Source organism: Guyanagaster necrorhizus (assembly GCF_019112545.1).
Source record: "Guyanagaster necrorhizus MCA 3950 unplaced genomic scaffold BT62scaffold_12, whole genome shotgun sequence".
Taxonomy (NCBI): Eukaryota; Fungi; Basidiomycota; class Agaricomycetes; order Agaricales; family Physalacriaceae; genus Guyanagaster; species Guyanagaster necrorhizus.
In genome coordinates this window covers 1,036,819-1,056,351 of record NW_025064891.1, presented here as the reverse complement: position 1 = coordinate 1,056,351, position 19,533 = coordinate 1,036,819, and the positions used below count along the sequence as shown (strand labels likewise).

General features: G+C 49.0%; 8 protein-coding genes across 8 annotated transcripts; 4 read left to right on the top strand and 4 right to left on the bottom strand.

Moving 5' to 3' along the window:
• Positions 1-7: 7 nt before the first annotated feature.
• Positions 8-1,317, bottom strand: BT62DRAFT_894398 (Metallo-dependent phosphatase; the record flags this gene model as incomplete). The annotated part of the gene is made up of 7 exons (XM_043183175.1): positions 8-359; positions 412-493; positions 545-601; positions 669-798; positions 851-975; positions 1,027-1,097; positions 1,151-1,317. 7 exons carry the CDS (start codon positions 1,315-1,317, stop codon positions 8-10), a joined length of 984 nt encoding a protein of 327 aa, XP_043040057.1.
• A 1,916-nt stretch (positions 1,318-3,233) lies between these two features.
• BT62DRAFT_126278 (uncharacterized protein) lies at positions 3,234-4,249 on the top strand. The gene has a single exon (XM_043179778.1). The coding sequence runs from the start codon at positions 3,291-3,293 to the stop codon at positions 3,831-3,833; it is 543 nt and encodes a 180-aa protein (XP_043040056.1). The 5' UTR covers positions 3,234-3,290; the 3' UTR covers positions 3,834-4,249.
• A 791-nt stretch (positions 4,250-5,040) lies between these two features.
• Positions 5,041-6,176, bottom strand: BT62DRAFT_919823 (uncharacterized protein; the record flags this gene model as incomplete). Its single annotated transcript, XM_043184182.1, has 3 exons — positions 5,041-5,468; positions 5,532-5,588; positions 5,645-6,176. 3 exons carry the CDS (start codon positions 6,174-6,176, stop codon positions 5,041-5,043), a joined length of 1,017 nt encoding a protein of 338 aa, XP_043040055.1.
• A 1,354-nt stretch (positions 6,177-7,530) lies between these two features.
• On the top strand, positions 7,531-9,120 carry BT62DRAFT_126873 (uncharacterized protein). The gene is made up of 2 exons (XM_043179780.1): positions 7,531-8,537; positions 8,625-9,120. Exons 1-2 carry the CDS (start codon positions 7,694-7,696, stop codon positions 8,741-8,743), a joined length of 963 nt encoding a protein of 320 aa, XP_043040054.1. The 5' UTR covers positions 7,531-7,693; the 3' UTR covers positions 8,744-9,120.
• On the top strand, positions 9,036-11,217 carry BT62DRAFT_126705 (uncharacterized protein). The gene is made up of 4 exons (XM_043179779.1): positions 9,036-9,115; positions 9,172-9,808; positions 9,862-10,944; positions 11,004-11,217. The coding sequence occupies exons 2-3, from the start codon at positions 9,380-9,382 to the stop codon at positions 10,852-10,854; spliced, it is 1,422 nt and encodes a 473-aa protein (XP_043040053.1). The 5' UTR covers positions 9,036-9,115; positions 9,172-9,379; the 3' UTR covers positions 10,855-10,944; positions 11,004-11,217.
• A 1,675-nt stretch (positions 11,218-12,892) lies between these two features.
• Positions 12,893-14,075, bottom strand: BT62DRAFT_931988 (het-c2 protein). Its single transcript, XM_043186255.1, has 5 exons — positions 14,023-14,075; positions 13,888-13,972; positions 13,772-13,830; positions 13,462-13,716; positions 12,893-13,413 (listed from the first exon to the last, which is right to left on the bottom strand). The coding sequence occupies exons 1-5, from the start codon at positions 14,047-14,049 to the stop codon at positions 13,225-13,227; spliced, it is 615 nt and encodes a 204-aa protein (XP_043040052.1). The 5' UTR covers positions 14,050-14,075; the 3' UTR covers positions 12,893-13,224.
• A 115-nt stretch (positions 14,076-14,190) lies between these two features.
• Positions 14,191-15,059, top strand: BT62DRAFT_1076107 (GAF domain-like protein; the record flags this gene model as incomplete). Its single annotated transcript, XM_043179180.1, has 4 exons — positions 14,191-14,278; positions 14,338-14,413; positions 14,485-14,584; positions 14,665-15,059. The coding sequence occupies exons 1-4, from the start codon at positions 14,244-14,246 to the stop codon at positions 15,057-15,059; spliced, it is 606 nt and encodes a 201-aa protein (XP_043040051.1). The 5' UTR covers positions 14,191-14,243.
• BT62DRAFT_125932 (uncharacterized protein) lies at positions 15,003-18,226 on the bottom strand. Its single transcript, XM_043179777.1, has 13 exons — positions 18,030-18,226; positions 17,885-17,973; positions 17,739-17,835; positions 17,415-17,684; positions 17,235-17,360; positions 16,877-17,180; positions 16,590-16,822; positions 16,426-16,533; positions 16,248-16,376; positions 16,085-16,191; positions 15,776-16,028; positions 15,547-15,718; positions 15,003-15,488 (listed from the first exon to the last, which is right to left on the bottom strand). Exons 1-13 carry the CDS (start codon positions 18,117-18,119, stop codon positions 15,133-15,135), a joined length of 2,334 nt encoding a protein of 777 aa, XP_043040050.1. The 5' UTR covers positions 18,120-18,226; the 3' UTR covers positions 15,003-15,132.
• Between the last annotated feature and the right edge of the window lie 1,307 nt (positions 18,227-19,533).

The following is a 19,533-nucleotide window of genomic DNA, read 5'->3' as shown; positions in this document are numbered from 1 at the left end:
TTGGGTGTCATAAAAATAAAATCAGTTTCCGGAACGACAGACAGACATGAGGATGGGATTCACGTACTTTACCACCTGCATTCTGAGCTGCCTGCTGACTCGGCCCGTCTCTTTCGTTCTCGGGTGCGGCTTCGAACACGTTAAAATACATGGATCCCCCCGGCCCGACTTCCAATATACTTGCGGAATTCCCGCATCGGTAGCAGTAATTAGGCGCAGACCATACCGTCGACAGATGCTTATCGAACAGAGAGGAATAGCCCTCCATGCATAGTTGGTGGGCGCGGAGGATATGAGACATGTTGTTGATCTCAAGAAACTTGTGGACAACGCCGGATCCAAATGTGTATCCAGCCCCTCTAGCGGCCCTTGATTAAGGAATTGAGTCGGAAACGGAAGCATGTTACGCACCTTGGAGAGATGGCGAAATCCTCTTTCTCAGGATCGGGATCTGACCAGACGAGGTCTGCCATAGGACCTTCATGGGGTATCTCTATTGCGAAGCGTCAGAGCACGGATTAGGTGCCGAAGGCTAGCCGCGCACCTCGAAAACGGTCATAGACCTTAATTTGATCTATTGAATGTATGGAGGGCGATAGACCTGGAAGAACAGAATTAGCCCTTGGTGCCCATGTGCAAAGGATAATGAATGATGGGAGGTTTCTCACCGCCGTGTACACAGAATATCCGGTCGTCAATGACCACGGAGAGTGTCAGAAAGTCGAACATGTCTGTGAAGTATGTCCAGACGTGCGAATTGCCATACTTCCGGATGCATTCTGCGTAGAATCCATACGTCTGGGAGACCGCTGTGAGAAGGGCGCTTAGGAAAGTCAACAAGGCCACCGACCTGAGTGACAGCGCGTGATTCGTGGTTTCCTCTTATGAGCTGAACTCGATCGGGGTACCGTAACTTCAAGCATGTCAATAGAGATATTGTTTCAACGCTGAAGAGGCCCCGGTCGACGTAGTCCCCTGGAAGAAATGTGAACGGCGACGCGAGCGAGTATGCAAAGCAAGACATACCGAGGAAAAGATAGTTTGTGTTGGGTGCATATCCACCTATCCGGAATATTTCTACAAGATCATAGAACTGACTTGCATAACCGATCAAAGGTCGCAATCGGGGAAAGACAATGCAATAACTCACCCATGGATATCTCCCACTACAGTTACGGGTGCACTGACATGGACTACATTGGATTCCCGCATCAGGACCTCCTTTGTTTTCTCACATATTTCTCTCAGCAGCGCCTCGTGCAGGGGCTGCTTTCGCAACAGCTGTTCTACGCACGCATCCAGGTCAAAGGGTGCCATGAAATGAAAATGACTTTTCTCCAAATGCGGTAGTCGATGAGATGACTGCGGTATTTGCTCATGCTTGCCAGCAGCCTCCCCCTTCTCTTCGAACTTGCCCACCCTGACCGACCGGTGCTAGGACGGCGTTGCAATTGACCGTTGTTCGCAGAAAAATCAAAGAATGGGTCGAATCTCCAAGGGATGCCTTGGCATGGCTTCAAATTCGTTTCGCCTTTTTTTGTTTCGACGTATTCGGTATATTGGTGTCTGGGAACAAGTTTCGCGCGCCTCATTGCTGGACGCAAGTAGTACTGAACTGGGTACTTTTTTCAGGCGTTGCCGGCCGAGGCTGTTGGGGAGGGGAGGGGGGGGGAAGGAGGTGGAATTCTATCCTGCTACCTGCCATTTCCTGGAGTGCTTCGATCTTTGAAGCGACGGAGAAATGATCGCGATTTTTTCGGGTGCAATCGGCAACCTCGTTGAACTGCGTTATGTATGATGGCCCTTGGACTTGCTCTGAAGGAGAACCAGACTGCATTCTCAATGCCTTTCTCACCTTTTTGTGCTTCGATGAGGTAATGTTCTGCTTTCACGGTTCAATTTGTAGGAAACAGATCTTTCGGGTGTAATTAATTCTCGCCCTTGCTGTGAATCCTCGAGTCGTGACAACAGGATTCTCCATCATTTTTATAGTATTTCATCCGCGAAACGTTGTTTTTTTGTGGGCAGGAACAACATGGAGGCCGGATCCACGCGATTGTACCTACCCTTGTGCCGGATTGTCGTCACTCGTCTTCTAAGGACTCGAAAATATCTGCACTGCATCCGAGCAAGGCTGCTCTATGAATCTTGGTCTATGTGACATCGAATCTCGCATCTGCGGAAGACGTCTGGCCTCACCTTCTTGTCTTCTCAGATGCTGGTTATTTTGGTGGACCACCATGCTCTTACGGCGCGTGTTTAGTCTCATTTCGCCTCGACATACATAATCTTCCACGATAATCGGGAGTCTCGAGCTGTGAAGCACTGTATTCTGCCAGGGTTCGTACACATTTTCAACTCAGATCCTTCTCATTTTATATGTCTTTGTATCCACCGCAGGCCATCATTCGGCCATCTATGCATCGGCGAGCGGGTTAAGGACCCTCATTTGTCTATTATGGGAATGGGGTACTGAGCCGCTTCCTCGGTGCCTGTTCCCACAGCCGTCATTTGCATCGTACTGCCAAGGTAAATGACAACAGGTAGGGTAGACCTTTATCTGTGTTATAAATCGACAGCGTACGGGAACTACTATATCGGCTATCAAGTGACACGTTATTCGAATTAACAAGGCACAGTTCCGAAATAGCGCGTTCAGTGATTCCATATGGGGTCGTCGAGGACACTCTGTAGCTACGGATAATGAAGTATAACCCTTGTGTATTATCTTATGCCAGATTTCAGGCGATATTCTCTCTCTAACAGACATGTCGTTCACTAACCACCTTCTTTTTTCATTTAGGGTGTCCTGGTAAGTTCCGGGTACTTGACTACCACGGATGCACGTATCCGAAATTCATCGTCTCCGTTCGGTACCATAGGTATCAACCAATTATTTGGTAACTCTAATTCGACACAGAATCCCAAAGCGGAAATAACCCTTGCCTCCCTCCGGCCTATTAAACCTCGGTGTGTGGGATCGACCGTCCACGCTTAAGTACCTTCACGCCTCCGCCACTCACTTGCACTTGTCGTCATCGTCGCAAAAATGTACAGCCAACCGCGTACTCACTCTTCAGACACCCGCTACACCCTCAGCGACTATTCCTCCACTGACCACGACGTCAACGTCGACAGCAATCCCGCCTACTCCATCCACGGCTCCTACTACGACCACCAGAACGGCGTTGGCCAGTATTCTGCCTCGTCCTCCGTCCCCCTGGGTATGTTGCTCCTTCCCTCGTCCATCCCCCGAAGCCAATCCCTTTCTAGATAGCCAGGAGCCGTATATGTCATCCGGGGTAATGTCCGGACATCGCTATGCGCGTGATGCGTCCTATTCCCCCACAACGGGCGGGTACATGTCGCAAGAATACGACGGCGCGACCAACTACAACTACTCTCAGCAGTCGCTCCCCCCATCCTCACAGTTTATTCCGACGCCCTCTGAAATGGCCCACTACTCCCAACCCGGGAGCCCCACACACCCCCGGAGCCCCGACAGCGTCTATTCCAGCACCCCTTACTCGCGACACGCCCACTACCAGTCTCGCGCCCCTGCCAACCCCAGTCGGTCCCGTTCCGGCTCCAACTCGCTCGCTCACTATCGTCACGCTCACCACAGCCCCAACCTCTCCCCTCATGTACCGCATCGGACTCCCGCCGCTGCCGCGGGGATCGTGGCTCCCGAACGTTTTGTCTGCCAGATTTGCAAAAAGTCTTTCTCCCGGTCCCATGACAGGAAGAGGCACCACGTTGGACAGCATCTTGATTCCCATGCCCGGCCAGTCTGTCCCAACTGCCACAAGGATTTCAGTCGGTATGTGTGGTGATTAGCCTCTCTATAAAGTTTCCGCGTCTCATCGACCCTTCACAGACCCGACTCTTTGAAAAGACACAGAGACAATGGCTGCGACGAGTCTGTCACTTCATGATGAATGATTATGATCTAGGCTTCATCTTGTTGTATTATTTTTTCTTGCATCGTGTCGATTTCTGCGAACTCGACTCTGTCTCTCGTCCTTACTTACTATATCGTACTTACTCCTTTTACTTACACGTATCTTTTAGAAACTATCGCGGAGTTGGAAATTGTTGTCATATATCGCATTTGCTTTCCGTCATTGAAATCACAAATACATTATACAAGGTTTCAGTGGAGTCAGATCCGAAAACGTGTAGGACATCCACATTTGCATTCCACACTGATCCCCGTGTATGCTCCCTTGGCGTATGATCAATGATGTATGGCTTCGAGGGAGAGCGTTGTCATTCTACAATTTACCTCTTAGTACGGTGCCGATTTTGGTTTGGCTTCTCCTCCGATCGCATCAAACACGTTCACAATTTTGTCGATACAGTCGGTCCACTGCCAGGGTTGGGGGGCAGAACTCACTTCACTGGTCAATCTGTCAACAGGTGCACGCAAGAAAAGTCGACGTATAGCCGCAATTCGTGTTGACGCATTGACGCGCCTTAAGAACACACATGGAGCTATAACGAAAATATAGGGACTTAGGCGCCCGCAACACCTTGGTGCCATTCGATGAGATCCTTCCTACGGAAAGACAGGGCCACGGCTTTTTCTAGGCACGCACAAAATCAAATGATCTACACAAGGACTAAATTTTGGTAGCACAGTCTGCCGCCTGTTAACGTTGGCAGTAGAAGAAAAGTAAGTTTCCGTGGATCAGGGCGAGGAGATGGCCGATGTCAGTCCCAGAGGTATATCTTCCCGACAATAGGGATTCAATGATTACTGGTCAATGGTCGTCACCGCCCTGGGATTCGCTGGTCCCTCGAGAACCTGGACAATGAAACCAAATGAAACCTTGTACGAGGCGAGAAGGGTAGGTCGGAGACGGTTAACGTTGTGACGCGCCGTGATTCTCTGGTCTTGAACACGGGAACACAATTTGATTTGGTGAACTGATGAAATCTAAAATGCAAGTGAGTAAAGTTCGTGAACATGAATGCTAAGTCGTGTTATTTCCAACACAGTTACATACCCCGCTTCCTCGGCTAGTAGGGGGGGGGATCTCAATCCTCATCGGAGTCCTCGTCGGAATCACTATTAGATCCATCATGACCTTTCTTGTCACTCCCGCTCTCGTCACCTAGTCCCTCAATTTCAACACCTTCTCCTTCATCATTCTCGCCGTCAGATTGATCCCCCTTCTCCTGCCTTTTCTTGTTCATCTTCGCTATGACCTTATCTGCTCGGTTAAACATTCCACCTGTAGGCGCACCGCATGCGGCACACTTGGGAGTCTTTGCGAAACGTTTGATCGCACAGGCCGAACAGAAGTAGTGTCCGCAACGAGTAACTATAGGATCTGTATAATGTTTCCGGCAAATTAAGCAGGCAAAAGGGATATCTTCATCATCCGAATCGGATCCAGAGGAGTCGTCCTCAACTTTCTTTTTAGGATTTTCAGCTAATTGGTCCAGCTGCCAGCCAGCGAGATCTGAGAAAAAAAAAACCAAAAAACGTGTCAAGTCAGTTCATAATTACGACCTTGGAGACTTACAGGTTCCGCGATCGTGGAGAAACTTGCAAGTATCACCGAAACCACAGTAACCAGTTTCTGTCCACTGACGTTAGCATTGTGCAAGACAGAGCAAACTGTTTTTGGAAACGTACCTTTGTAATCCTTGCATACGTCCGGCTGATAATCCACGATTGTGACCGTCCGGATCGTGTTTGTGCTGCGTTGCGGTCCAACCCTCATGGCTTTGGGTACCTCTTTGTTCTTCTTCAGGTGGCTCTTGTACGCACTTTGTCCCCGATACTGTCCGTCATCTGGTATCTCGTCGTCGCTCCCAGCAGCCGCCTTTTCCTTTATCCGCCTCTTCTCCTCTTGCTCCTCGAGTTCATCTCCAGCTATAATGTCCAGCGCAGCATTGACATGAGAGCCCGACGACGACCACTTGACATCAGGACCTTCTCTTTCTGGTGCATCCAAGTCATCGTCTCTGTCTGATATTTTGCGCTTCGTGCCTGCACTAAGAAGGTTTGATGCCGCCTTTTTGCTTGGTAATACTACTTGGGATTTCGATGACGACGACGCTTCTGCACGCGCAACAGGAGATGCAGAACGTCTACGCCCAGTCGTCGGTCGAGCCTTGCCTTTCTTCTTGAAGAAGGGGACCGTCGGTGTCGGTGTCGATGTCATGGTGGTTCTTAATAAGGACTAACACTGGAACTTTCGCGGAGGTGGCGGCGGTATGTGGCTGTGCAAGCGGTGTACCGATTTTGGCTCTGCTTGGTAAAGCGCTCCTTCGCTGACTAATGATCATCGTTCGCCGTCGGCCCTTGCTTCCATCCCTGCTTCCATTTAGGTCCGTCCATCGCTATGTTGCAAGCCTTCTCGAACACGTCAGTAATATATCTCTGCATATTTTTAGGGTCAGTTGGTTCTCTCTGTCGCCTGTAGGCTGCAGGGCTGCCAGATTTCAACTTGTTAGAGTTTGTCTGATGGCTTCTTCGACGAATTTCTGAGTACCTCTCTTTGGACAGTACAATTCATGTGCTTCATTCTGACACTCATATATAAACAGTTGTAGTAACCTTGGGACTTTGAATTGACAACGAACGACAGAGAAACCTGCCCTTCTTGCTGCTTTTCTCATTCTCGGCCGCTTCAAATTCAAGCTGAGTTCCTGCGCTACGTGGTCGCTGATGGCCATTTTAGTCTTCCAGGTTGCAGCATTTTCCCCTTTTTGGCGGTATATGGACAGTAACCTCGGCGTACCCTTAAAATACCCAACCTATCGAACCTTTGGCTTCTCCGCGTCCGTAATTCTACAAAGCATACCGTGGTCTTCGTTTAACCAGGGGAGGGGGGAACATCTTTGTCCCGGTCGGCTCGTTGTACTACCTGTTGCTCTCCATAACGATGTATATCCGGTCCATCGATTGTTTCACCGACCAGATGATGCGACGTATCGCTCTGCTCTAGCGCACTCTCCACAGCCTCGGTGATCTTGTGCTCGTTTTCTCAGATGCGGCCGAAATTCAGTATACCGTCGATGTCGAACGACGTCGTAACTCTGACTAAGATAACACAGATAACAGTCTATTCGTGCCGCGTGATTGATTCGCTCTTCGATTACTCTGTGCTGACGAAGTGCATGATGATGTATGGAGCTGAGCGCTGATTCGTTTAGCCCGACCGCATTCAAATGGATTTGCAGCCGTACACGAGGAGGGGTGGGTCACGAGCCGTATTGCGCCATCGGAAGAACCACAAACGCATATGCCATTGGACGCAGACCTGGATGCGCATACAGTGATTGACACCAATTTTTCTCATCTGGTTCATTTCTCTGAGATTCCTCTTTCATTTTTTTCCATCGACTACAACGTAGAGTCAGTCTGACTGAGACAACGAATAAAACCTGTTTTGACTTAGGGGCATTCGGACTGAACTAATTGGACCGGCAAGCTCGGCACACGTGCCTCGGTCCGTGCGAATTCCTAACTCCGTCACTGAGCAGATGGGAACTGTCGGATTTGTAAATTTTGAATGGACGGATTTGATTTCCGGCACCTTGCTTTGCCAGGGCCCAAGCATTCCTTTCCTTCCTTGCTCCTAGCACTCATCCCTGTAACGACGGCAAACCGCATCGACGAGGAGGTGACCCCTTCTTGTACCTATTTATCACGTTCGGCCGTCTATTTGACTCAGAGATGGTCGCACCCAACCTGCAAGGCCTAAACATTGTACACCCAGTGCAGAATTTAGATTCACAGGACCTCCTACCCGTACACCCGTACCCCGACCTTTCTGCTCAGTTGGAGTTGTGGACCAATCTGCCGTTTGACTCAGAGGAAAGCCCGGTTCTGTCGGGCAGCGAGTCCAAATATGCCAAGAAGATGGTGGGAGAAGATGAGGAGGAGGATAGGCTACGGGATGGACCCAAGAGCGCCGCCATCCATGACGGTCACATTAATGTTGTGACCGGTACCACCGTCGCCAATAGCCAACAGCACCAGCAAGTTCCAGGACCTGCGTTTGACTTGAACTCATTCTTAGCCGGATTCCATGTCGATCCATTCAGTGCTACCCAGCCTGTACAGAACCAACTCCCTCATACGAACGCTATCGCTCCTTCTCTCGCCCAGCTGCTACTCTTTCATTCGGCTGCAAGTGGATCCCAGTCTCCTCCTAAAGCCCCTGTTGCCAGCGAGAAGTTGGCCGCTGAGGACATGGCTCAGCCGCCGGCCAAGCGTGCACGTACCCGTAGGACCTCTGTCTCGACAGTAGACTCGCCTGTGGAGAGCACTCCGCTCTCTGCCTCTGAGGATAAGCGCCGTCGCAACACCGCTGCTAGTGCGCGGTTCCGATTGAAGAAGAAGGAGCGGGAGGCGGCGTTAGAGGGTAAAGCGAAGGAACTTGAGGCGAGAGTTAATGAATTGGAGCGGGAGTGCGAAGGTTTGAGGCGCGAAAATGGCTGGCTAAAGGGACTTGTAGTGGGCGTAACAGGCGCCGCGCAAGGAACTACGGTTGCAGGTGCTCCATCGGCAGTCACTGGTAAGCGATCCAGAGACGGAGCATAGCGTTTTTTGAAGGTTTTTTTTTTTCTTGATAACGCCATTTTCCTTCACAATTACTCATCAGTCACCGTTTGGAGAGCCAGGTCTACTGTGACTAAATTTATCGCCTTCATTTCGTCAGCTTTCCATTTCTTGATTATGCTCTTGATTATGAAGATTCACGTATTGCTTACTTTTCCATGAGATATTTCTCTTCTTCCCCTTCACCTCCAATGTAGCACAATCATCTAAGCGAGCAGAGGTAGTAGACAAAAAAAGGTAAAATGTATTAATCGCGGTATTGATAAGAACTTTCCCATATTTTCTAGTGTTCTACGACTACGTCAATCAATCATACTAGCTCTAAGGTGACATAGCGCGTATTGATGTACGTACTCCGAGTCGTCGGGTTTTGATGGACGTTTGCCGTGGAGCGCTTCAGCGATAAATAGCCGCGTCGTGTATGGCGGCGTGTTGGCCTGTGATACCCGGGGGGAAATCTCTATCGCCACTCTGATTGTTATGTACTCTTGTAGATCCATGCTACTACCTTTCAAGTGCAACTTGAGCTTGAATGTCAGTCGATTCAATTGGATTCCGTTCTCCATGATGGAAATTGAAACAATATGCAGCCATCGAACACTTTTTTTCTTTTCGCTTTGAAACTCTACGCCTTTCAGTTATATCTACCGCTTAGCTACGGGAATAGTCTGACGTCACCGGCCAGACAGCCCCTAACTCTTGAAAGCCGGAATCTTCGCTATCAAATACAAACATACACCCTTCCCCTCCAGCGATCTGCCTGAATTGGGATCTTCCTGTCGCCCTGCTGCCTCCGACATGCAAGTACCATTCGACAATGGTACGGACAGCAGTGAGATTACTTTTAACCCTTTCGCTGAGGCCCACTCACCCGGGATGACGACGCTTATTGACGGAAATTTCACTTCACCAGACCTCAGGCCGAAATTGCGACGCGGTTCCCATTCAGACTACACGACGGCGAGTACTAGCACTAGTGCCTCTGTCGTATTTACCGACAATAGACGGAATGGACATGTACGAGCACAGACCGAAGTCCCTACCACACAACATCCGCTGAGATACAGTGGTTCAATGCCAGGGTCCAGCGACGGCAACATTACTCGGCCCACGTTGACGCGCAGAGTGAATGTTGGACCGTTGGTAGACGTCTCGGTGAATGGTTCACAGAAAAACGTCCAGAGCGAGGTTGAGGAACCGGACCAGAAGGTGGTATTGGTTCATGAGGTTCGTTCGTTCCGATATCACATAGAAGGGGTAATTAATTCGCCAAATACCAGGTTTCTGCTGAGGACTCATTAGCAGGCGTATCCCTAAAATACGGGATTAGTCTGGCGGATTTACGGCGCTCAAATCACTTGTGGACGTCTGATTCGATACATCTGAGAAAGGTGCTCTACATACCCCTTGATAAATGCTCTCGGCCTCAGGACTTCATCACGAGCGGCGAACCGTCGGACACTCCGTTGATGTCTGCTGCTTCGGATGCCACTGATACGAATGGCTACAGACTAGACCTTACAACCCTAAATCGTCACGCAACTGCCAATGGTCATGATCCAAATCCGAAACACCATACCATTACTGGTAGGTCACCCTCGCTGAAACTTCGCCGAGTTCCAATTTCCCAATTATCATTTTTCCCATCTTCCGCCTCGAAACCAAATCCCCCGAGCCGATCAACGAAACTCCCTTCCAGATCGATTCCGTCTGGTACATCTATCCATACCCGCTATACCTCCTCTCCTTCTAATTCCTTGGGTACACTACTAACGGCCCTCCCTATTCCTGCATCCACACGTGATACCATTATTGCCAGGCTGTCTTCAGACAGCAGTACTAGTTCCAGCTACTCTGGTCGTGACGGAGAGGCTGAGGATGGCGAGAGACTCGAATTGGACGATGTCCCCATCGAGCGTAGACGATATGCCTCTGAAGACGGAATTTCATCATATTCACAAATGACGCCTAGACCACCATACCGAGCGACCGATGGTATCAACTCGTCGTCATCCCCTTCTTCTTCCTCTATGAGAACCAGAGGCGGAATACCGATGGAGGGCGTTAACGCCCGCAGCTACCATCCGTTGCACAGTTCTACTGTTCATGTCCGTAACGTTCAACTGGAGCCTTCGCCTGGAATGCAGCTTCCCTTACATGACGCAAATTACCAACCAAAGTCTTCAGGCAGACCGAACAGTCGAGGGAAAGTCAGACGTCGTTTAGCTTCCGTAGACTTTGACGCCGAACCAGACGCATTGATAGATATATGATCATTTGGGGTGTAAGTGAGCTTCTTGCTATCGGAGGATCTAAACTATTTGCATATTTGCATCTATGTAATACTAGCACATTTGCAACCGGTGAGTTCTACGGTCACTTTCATTGAGCGGATCTTTTCTGAAAGCCGGTATGTCGTTAGGAATCTTATGGCGTTAAACGCTAGCACATTTGATGAACTTCACCACCCTCGTTTTGACCAAGGGGAATCAAACTAGCATTCCTGACTTATTTGCCTGCGTGCACGTCGGCGCCGGCATTTACTGGAGAACGTGGTGTTGCAAAATTGTCCCTGGCAATGTGGTGGCGTAGGCCACTGAATAACCGACCGCTATCTTCAGCCTTAGAGACTCCTCGTTTCAAAGGTTTGGAACATGTTCCCGGTTGTCCGGTAACTAAACTAACTCCCACGGCGATGTTCGAATCTCTAGGTATCCGGACAATCAGTCCTGCCTGACCTTACTTACCTTCAACAGTTACATGGTATCCTAAAATACTATGCATTGCCAACCGATAAGCAACGTATGTCGTTTTTACATCCTAAATCATTGAGATTTAGTCCGTCGCCTAAGCGGTCCAGTCACTACATTCGATACTGCATCCACTCTTCCTCCTCTTGAGGCGAAAAGGGAATCATCTCGCGTTTCGTAATAGCGCGATCCGACGATGGACTTAAACGCCGTATCACTATCAGATAGAGCGACGAGTGGGTGAATATACTCGGTTCAACGAGGTGTCCAGGCTGGTGACGGTGGCGAGGTGTGGATATGAATGCACATATTCCCACTCTTCCCGTCCCACTGGTGGTACGCAGAGTCGGGAAAGGTGGTCCCAGGAGAGTGAGTCGAAAGCATATCAGCTTCTTCGCATCTTGAAGATCGTTCTGTCTTTTCCACGTCGAAGCCAGAAAGGTGCACGGTGACACCGTTGGCTGTCTTCGTCGAGATCATTCGCGGCAGTGGCTTGAATACCCCACTGGGTATGTTCGAGCCAGGTCTGTGATTTCGAAAGAGAGGGCTGACCACTGATCGCACGACCTCCAAGTCGAGCCTTCTTTCGTAACAGGTAACAAACAGCGTGTTGTAATATTTTGAAAAGCCCAGTCCCCTTGATCGCTCAGGAGCAAACACCGTCACTTATTTTTGACTATCCTTAATGTCTTGGGCCATTGACATTTCACGCCCCTGGGTAGGCGGACCGCATCGGAAGTAGAGCCTCTCTTTCGTCTGCTCACCGCCCTGGGCGTATCGTAATGGATCAGCTCGTGCCACAGTAGCAATCATCTTTGGTGGCGCCTGTACATTGGAGCACTCTTGTTTGCCGTTGTTCTGTTGTTCCAGAAGTGTATCAACAGCCGACAATGATGAGGCGGTTCTGATTTGTTTTCCTTGGCCCATCCACTGAAGGGCCTTTATCTATAGGTATCGAGGAGAACAGAAACCGCCTCCGTCAATGATCAACCGAAACCGATGACCGAAGTATAGAGATGTGTACGACATGTCTTCCGCCGACGAAGGCGATGATTCTGTGCGAGAGAAACAGATGAGACGCCATTTTTATCTCAGGGAGCACAAAAATTGTTTAGTTGAGGCTTTCTCAGGCCGAAAATTGTCGTTCAAAAGTCTCGGTGTTAGTCTCGATGAATGTCAGTCGAGGCGCACGGATGGCTCGCCTTAGCCGGCGTGTTAGAGTCGGATGCATTTGGCCCAGCCTTCCTTTGCCCAAAAGATCTTGTTTTTTTCTTTGACAGAAATAAATAAATCTGATGAGGTTAGGAACCGCAGCTTTGGCTCGTGGGTCTTTTTTGTCAGGCCGTTTCCGAGTCAGCGGGTTTGTATTACCCTCAGGTATGTCTCGAAGTAATCGTACGCGATATTCTCTGACAGGCTAAGAAAGGTACATCGAAACAAGTTATCCCCTTTGCCCTAAGGATTTGGCTGAGATGCCGTCAGAAGTGATGGTAAGATCTCCGCATGTTACAGGTGTGGTCAAGCTGTGGTAAATTTATGCTGCTTCAGGTCTTGATGACACGCTTAGACGCCACCATCATTATGATTGTAACCGAGACCTGCACAACGTTCGCGCGTCTTGATATCTGATTAGGGTCTGCTTGTTGCGGTAATTCAGCGCTGGGTAAAGTCTCTCAGGGAGGCCCGGTCCGAAGAGGCGCTTTCCCCTTAGCGGCTAATGCTAGTATAGGACTGGAGAACTGGAACGGCCTATGCATAAGAATCCTCCGTATAACCGAACAATCCATCGAACTGATTGACAGACCACGAGTATCTGCTACAAAATCTGTACTCGTATATGCTTCACCTAGTCAATTGACCATCAGATGAGCTGTGAATCAGAAAAATACACTATTAGAATCCTTTGTTATGACCGCCCTGCTCGTAGAAGGCCTGTATTCTCGTGACAATATCGCTTAGCGCGGCGAGCCATTTGTCTAGTTCTTCGTTGAGAACATCTTGCGATGCCGAACATTTCCCATCGGGGTCCGCAGCAAGCTTCCCGTAGAAATCAACGCGATAGGGGCATGCTTTCATTGCGACCTTGAAATGGTTAGCTCTCGTTCGTTTTGAAACAGGATGGCACCATACCGAGAAAATGCCTTTAACAACAAAGTTATGGTACTTCTTCAACGTAACTTCGTACGACTTGGAGAATGCAACCGAGAGCTCTTCCTCTTTATTGAGCTGGGCATTCTGAAGAGCCTTGCCGGTGAACAAGAGACCTCGTAACAACCACATCAATCCCTCGGTAGCAGTCCTTTTCTTCTCCCCTTTTTCATTTTCGACCAGCTGTTCCAGGGTCGTAGACCGAGATGGGGTCGTGTCATATCGAGCGCGGACTTTCTAACGTGATAGCAGTCTGCAAGGGGGTGGAAGAGGAAGAAACATTATGCCTTACTGCAATGTTCCCCTTAAGGTCCGACTGTACGACACTGAATGCACTGGATCCGAGAAGATCTGAAGCATCGAGGGACTTAGGCAGATGATATGATTTTATAGAAAGGTTCTGCGCACCGAAAATCCCTACCAGTCCTTGAGATGCTTCCAAGAAAGCCAGAGTATCCACGCCGGCGTCAGTTACGGGCACATCTGCAAAAGACTGTGATCTAATGGTCAATAATTATGAAATAAAACACAGAATATTCGTACTTTGACTGTTTCAAGATAGGGCGCCATTCTGAATGACAGTGTGCAGTAAGGATGAGAGTAGGAAAAGGACAACGGTCCTGACCGCGACCGTGTATCTAATCTCGATCGCCCTTCGATCTAATCTAATCAAGACATAATTTCGCCATTAATTCGACGAGATTCGTAATCGCAATCATAAACCTTGCAATTGCCACATAGCTTTTCTCTATATACTACCACCAATGCCTCACGCCGATACGTCTTTGGTCCCGGAAAGGTGAGCAGATTTTATGATTTCCTAAACTCGGTCGCGGTGATCAAACTGTAAAAATGAAGCATCACAACAAAATCTGAGTTTTGGGCTCATGTTCACATCCAACTCGAAGTTCTCCTTGAAGGGCAGACCAGCTGGGTAAATACGTTAGCTCCATAAAAATGCTTAATACACTTATCTGACACCACAATCATGATCCCTGTGTCCAGGTATCTAATTTAGCCAACACTTCGTCCCTTGTGTTCAATTCACTCCTTGCGTTCCCCGCGCACTTTGGCAAAGATGATGATAGAGCAGTGAATTGGTGTGGTGAGTTATAAGTGCCGTTTGTTCCACATCTTTATGTAGGCGCTGAAGTAACTATCAACTCATGATTATATTGTTGCAAGGGTTTTACTTGGATTCGCCACTATTCCCTCCGTCGGTCAATCAGGCCTCGAAACCAACAAGCAGCAGACTTCTTCTGGGCCCCTTCTGCGGGAAGCCTGCCTGTCAATTCATCAATGTCTCTCCAGGCAAGACACGCGGCGTCTGCGCAGACGCCTTCCTCAAACAAAAAACCGTACTCGTCCCAAACGTTGACGAGTACCCAGGCCATATTGCTTGTGACGGTGAAACCAAAAGCGAGATCGTATGTCCTTTGATCATCAGAAAAGAAGACGGAGAGGAGAAAGTTATTGGCGTATTTGATCTTGACTGTCTAGCTTTGAATGGCTTTGACGAGGACGATAGAGTGGGTTTGGAAAAGATCGTTACCCTCGTTATTAATAACTGCCAATGGTGATTATGGTACGGTTTCAATGTGTGTAAAGTACCAGATACAACGGCCATTATTATTCCTCCGGACATCGGCAGGCTCATGAAGCGGCCGCGTCTTTCTGCCACGCCAGAAATTCTTCGTGAAGTTTCTTCTGGGTGTTCCAATCCTTTTGGACTTTCTTGGCCTGATTCTTGCTAAGCTCCTTGCCCTCACCGTCCGTAAGTGGTATCCCATCGTCATTCCAAGAACCATATGCCCCTTCCGCCACATTCGGAGGTCTAAACATGTGTTCTGGAGCCACACGGCCCCTTTCTAGCTTCTGTAGTCGTTTTTGTCGTTCCGCTGCCACGGCTTCTGCTTTCTTCGCAGCTTTGGCCTCTTGTGCCGCCCGCTTCTCGTCCCTGGCTTTAATTAAGTCCGCTGGCGGAACAAGTTTGACTAGTGCTTTCCCATCTGTAAAGAGACACAATGAATATCAACATCAAATACAGGGTAAAAAGAAGGCGCTAACCCTCTTGATCATCCAAGGCAACTCCCAAGGGAACGAGATCCATGTCTCGTAACTTGTCGCAAAGGGCCAATATATCCTTCAGGGCCGTCTCGCTCTTCTGCATGGCAAGTTGACGAACACCATCACGGAAGGACGACAGAGTCCGAAGATAGGGCATCAGGACCTCTTCCCGCTGGGTAGACAGATAAATCAGCAGAAGCTAAACGCATCATTGCGAAGAAACACCGACGTTTACGTTCCCTTCCACAGCGTCCTGGCCCCAGCCTAGCTCCGTGTTCTCTCCCTCTCCGAGACCGAACATTCGTAGCATCTTACCCACCCAAATAGCTATATTTTCTACCACGCTGACATTTAAATTTTTCCCTCTCGAATTTATGTAGACATTTGTCTGAGAAACGAGATCACGAAGAACGTCCATCGCTATAGGCGTATTAAATGAGTCGCAAAGAGCGGTCCGGAACGCAGATCGATGCTCGTAGAAACTTATCGTGGGCCACAGGTGTGAGTGGAGAGGATTAAAGTAACAATTTGAACGCACCTTGACGTCAATTCCTTTTCAGGAGCATCGTAATGGTGGCTGCCATCCGATGATGGACCATTGGCCCAGGCCTGGCTCACGAGGGCCTTGACGGTGACGAAGAAATTCTAAACGGACCAGAATCAGTAAACTCAAAATACAAAAAGAAGGAAATAAGATTAACATTCAGGGTTGTCTCAATGTTTCTTACTTCTCCTGTCATTAAGGATTCGGAAAAGTCGACTTTGGCGTTCCAAAGTTGAGTCAAGAACGCCAGCCTCAGCTGGCGAGCAGAGTGCCTCTGTAGAATTTCCTGCAGAACTGTGAGCGCGAGTACTGTGAAGTAAAACTGTCAAGCTTACATCGATGGTAATAAAGTTTTTGAGCGATTTGCTCATCTTCAGTCCTTCGATATGTAGATGGCCCGTGTGAAGGAAGTAATTCACCCATGCACCGCACTCATGGTACGCCTAGGGCCTCGGAATGAAAAAGCTGGAATGGAGGCTTAATTATGCTTAAGGCTCACCTCTGATTGAGCGATTTCATTATCGTGATGAGGGAAGGCAAGATCAATCCCCCCGGAGTGAATATCCATATTGTCCCCAAGAATCTCACTTGCCATCACCGAGCATTCAATGTGCCACCCCGGACGCCCAGGACCCCATTTTGAAGGCCAAGAAGGCTCTCCCTCTTTCGAAGCCTTCCACAGAGCAAAGTCAGAGAGCGAGCGACGTCCAACCCTATTCTTCGACGACAAGCCTGGGTAGTTCCATGAGACTCCTTCCTGGGTAGATTCTAACAGCGAGGACTTACCTCCTTCGCCATCTTCCAGTAATTCCCGATTCCCTTTGCTCCACGGCTCTAGCTTAGCATACGCATGGTAGTCTGCACTGTCAAAGGCCTGGGTGTCGAAGTAGACACTTCCCTCCGCCACATAGCCATACCCATTCGATATGATTCTTTCGACGAATTGAACGATCTCAGGAACGTATTCCGTGACTCGGGTGATCGTGTCCGGGTCGCGGACTCTCAGACGGGCCATGTCATCAAAAAACCGGCCTTCCCAGTACGTAGCCAACGAACGCGAAACAGCGGGATCGGTCACAGTAGAACCAAACTGTAAGCAATAAATTTCAGTCTCGGCTTCATGAGGACCAATCCTAAAACGAACTTGAGCATCCAACGCTTCGGCAAGCACGTCCTGCGAATCGTCAATCAACCTCTGTGCAGCCTCGGCGCTCGTATTCCCAGCATCTAACTGCGTTTGGGCAGTTTCCACAGCGGCGAAAGTACGATTCTATGATAGACGTGAGATTTAGGGTCTACGAGTTTATTGACTATGTGGACGTACCGCGGAGGAGAGATGCATGTCAAATTTTTCGTCCCGTCGCAGACACTCTTGCTTCCACTGTGCGTTCTGGGACAAGACTCCAATTTGGGACCACTTGGTGTCTTCCTCGCCTGGGGAGGGTACCTCGATGTCGGGTAGGCCTTTGCCTACTTTTTCACGTACGTAGGTGCGCCATGCGACGCGTATCCGATCAATCAGGTTGGACGATACACTGGTGGTCTCGGCGCGGAATTTGTCGAGTAGGTGGTTTTGACGTGCACGTTTGATAATCTTGACGAGGACGACGTGTCAGCATGGAAGAGAGGAAAAGAAGCATTTATTTACCTTGTCATCGATGTCGGTAATATTCATGACAAAGTGTATGTCATATCCAAAGTAGTCGGACATAATCCTGCGGAGAATATCCTGTGTCACGTAGTTCCTGCAGTAAATTGAGTATCCAGCTAGTAGGAGCGACAGTTTGAATGTACCGAGCATGACCCATGTGTGAAGCATCGTAGACGGTAGGACCACAGTTGTACCACTTGACCTTGCGTCCATTTTTTGGAACGAACACTTCCTAATCTCCCATTGGTTACCGAGCCAAAGGAAGCGGGGAAATCCAGTCTAGCTCACTTTCGATTTCGTTAGAGAATTGTATACTTTCAATAGAGGCTCCTTTTTTATAGGTTCTGGGATCGCCCAGGGAGGTTGCTGGACAGACATCTTGGTATCCACTCTGGGTAATGAAGGGTATGAAGGAGAGGTAGAGTATCGATATCGCAGACGGAGTAGAGTCACGAGAGGTCGAATACTGCGAACGGTGTGAATCATGTAGTGATTTCCTTTTCCATCGATAGATCAGCGTCACGATGGGTGACAGTAACGTCACACAGTTTATTGCTAAGTATGAGACTGAGTTATTTCGCTTTTTGCCTGCCGGCTATACTACTCGTAGCTCGTCACTTAGTGTTCCTACAGTGTTATCTTTACTATGACCAGCGGCGGCATTGGCCACCCCCGGTGTAACCTTACGCGACCTTGCCTTAAAATAAATACTCAGAGTCCTTCAATCACAAAACCTATCTTGTCGCGCTTAGTTGCATAGATAACAACATATCTTGTTTCATGTCCAACGATCTTCGCGCAATCAGCAACGGTGAATCCCCTGTCCTTGGCAGCAGAAGAGACGCCGGCGCAGAGTTATCCACATGGCCGTCTGGGCCGTATCAAAACTTTATGAAGTAGGGGACCATCATGATCTCCCGTGTAACTTGTAATTGGGTTCGCCTGGGTAGCCGCCCGAGTTATCGCTTCTGCAGCAGGAAAACTCTCTCTACAAGCCGCGGTGCGATTTCCAAGGATTTGCGTACAAGCATGACATCGCTTAATGGAACTTTTAATTCAGACGCATAACGACGTCAGTGCCGTAAGGCGCCCATTCCACAGTTCATCAAATACATCCACTGTATTGTTGTACTGGCTTCGATCTGTTCTGCCTCCTTCCAATCAGTTGTTCCCCTTTACATGGTAAATCACGACCGTGTCCCCGTACAACTTCACATGGCTACATCAGTGATGGAAGTAAACCTTTTCTCAAAAACTCGTGTCAACTGATGCCTCGGCGCTGTAAATAGCACCTTGGGAGGCATCGTGTCTCTGAAAATTTCGTTACCCGGCGCAGTGTTGGCAATCTGTACCGTTGCAAAGGATTTTGTAGCACTCGAGGTTAGAATGCGTCTACCGCAACGGGTACACCCAACCTCCCACATGATTCTAGCTCCTCCGAGCTCATCTAGAATTCGGCAAAGGGGACGGCGCGAACTCTACCTACGGTTAACTCTGGTGAAGCATTTGCGTCTAATTTTAGTAACGGATACCGGTCCCCCCATTAATTTAAACGAATTCTTGAGAATCTACATCCATCCCCATCGGGTAATTGACCCCTCAGCCTGCGGATTATACTTTCGCAGTCATCGTACAGTGTTGTGTCCGAGGTTCGAAGCCTTCCATGCTCTCCAGGATTTTTGTCTTCGACGACGTAAGGTACACATGACTCCTTGATAGACTCCCGGCTTTTGCGGACGTGTAGGCTGATTTGATCAATAGGTATGCAGCGGTCACGGCTCGGAGGATATGA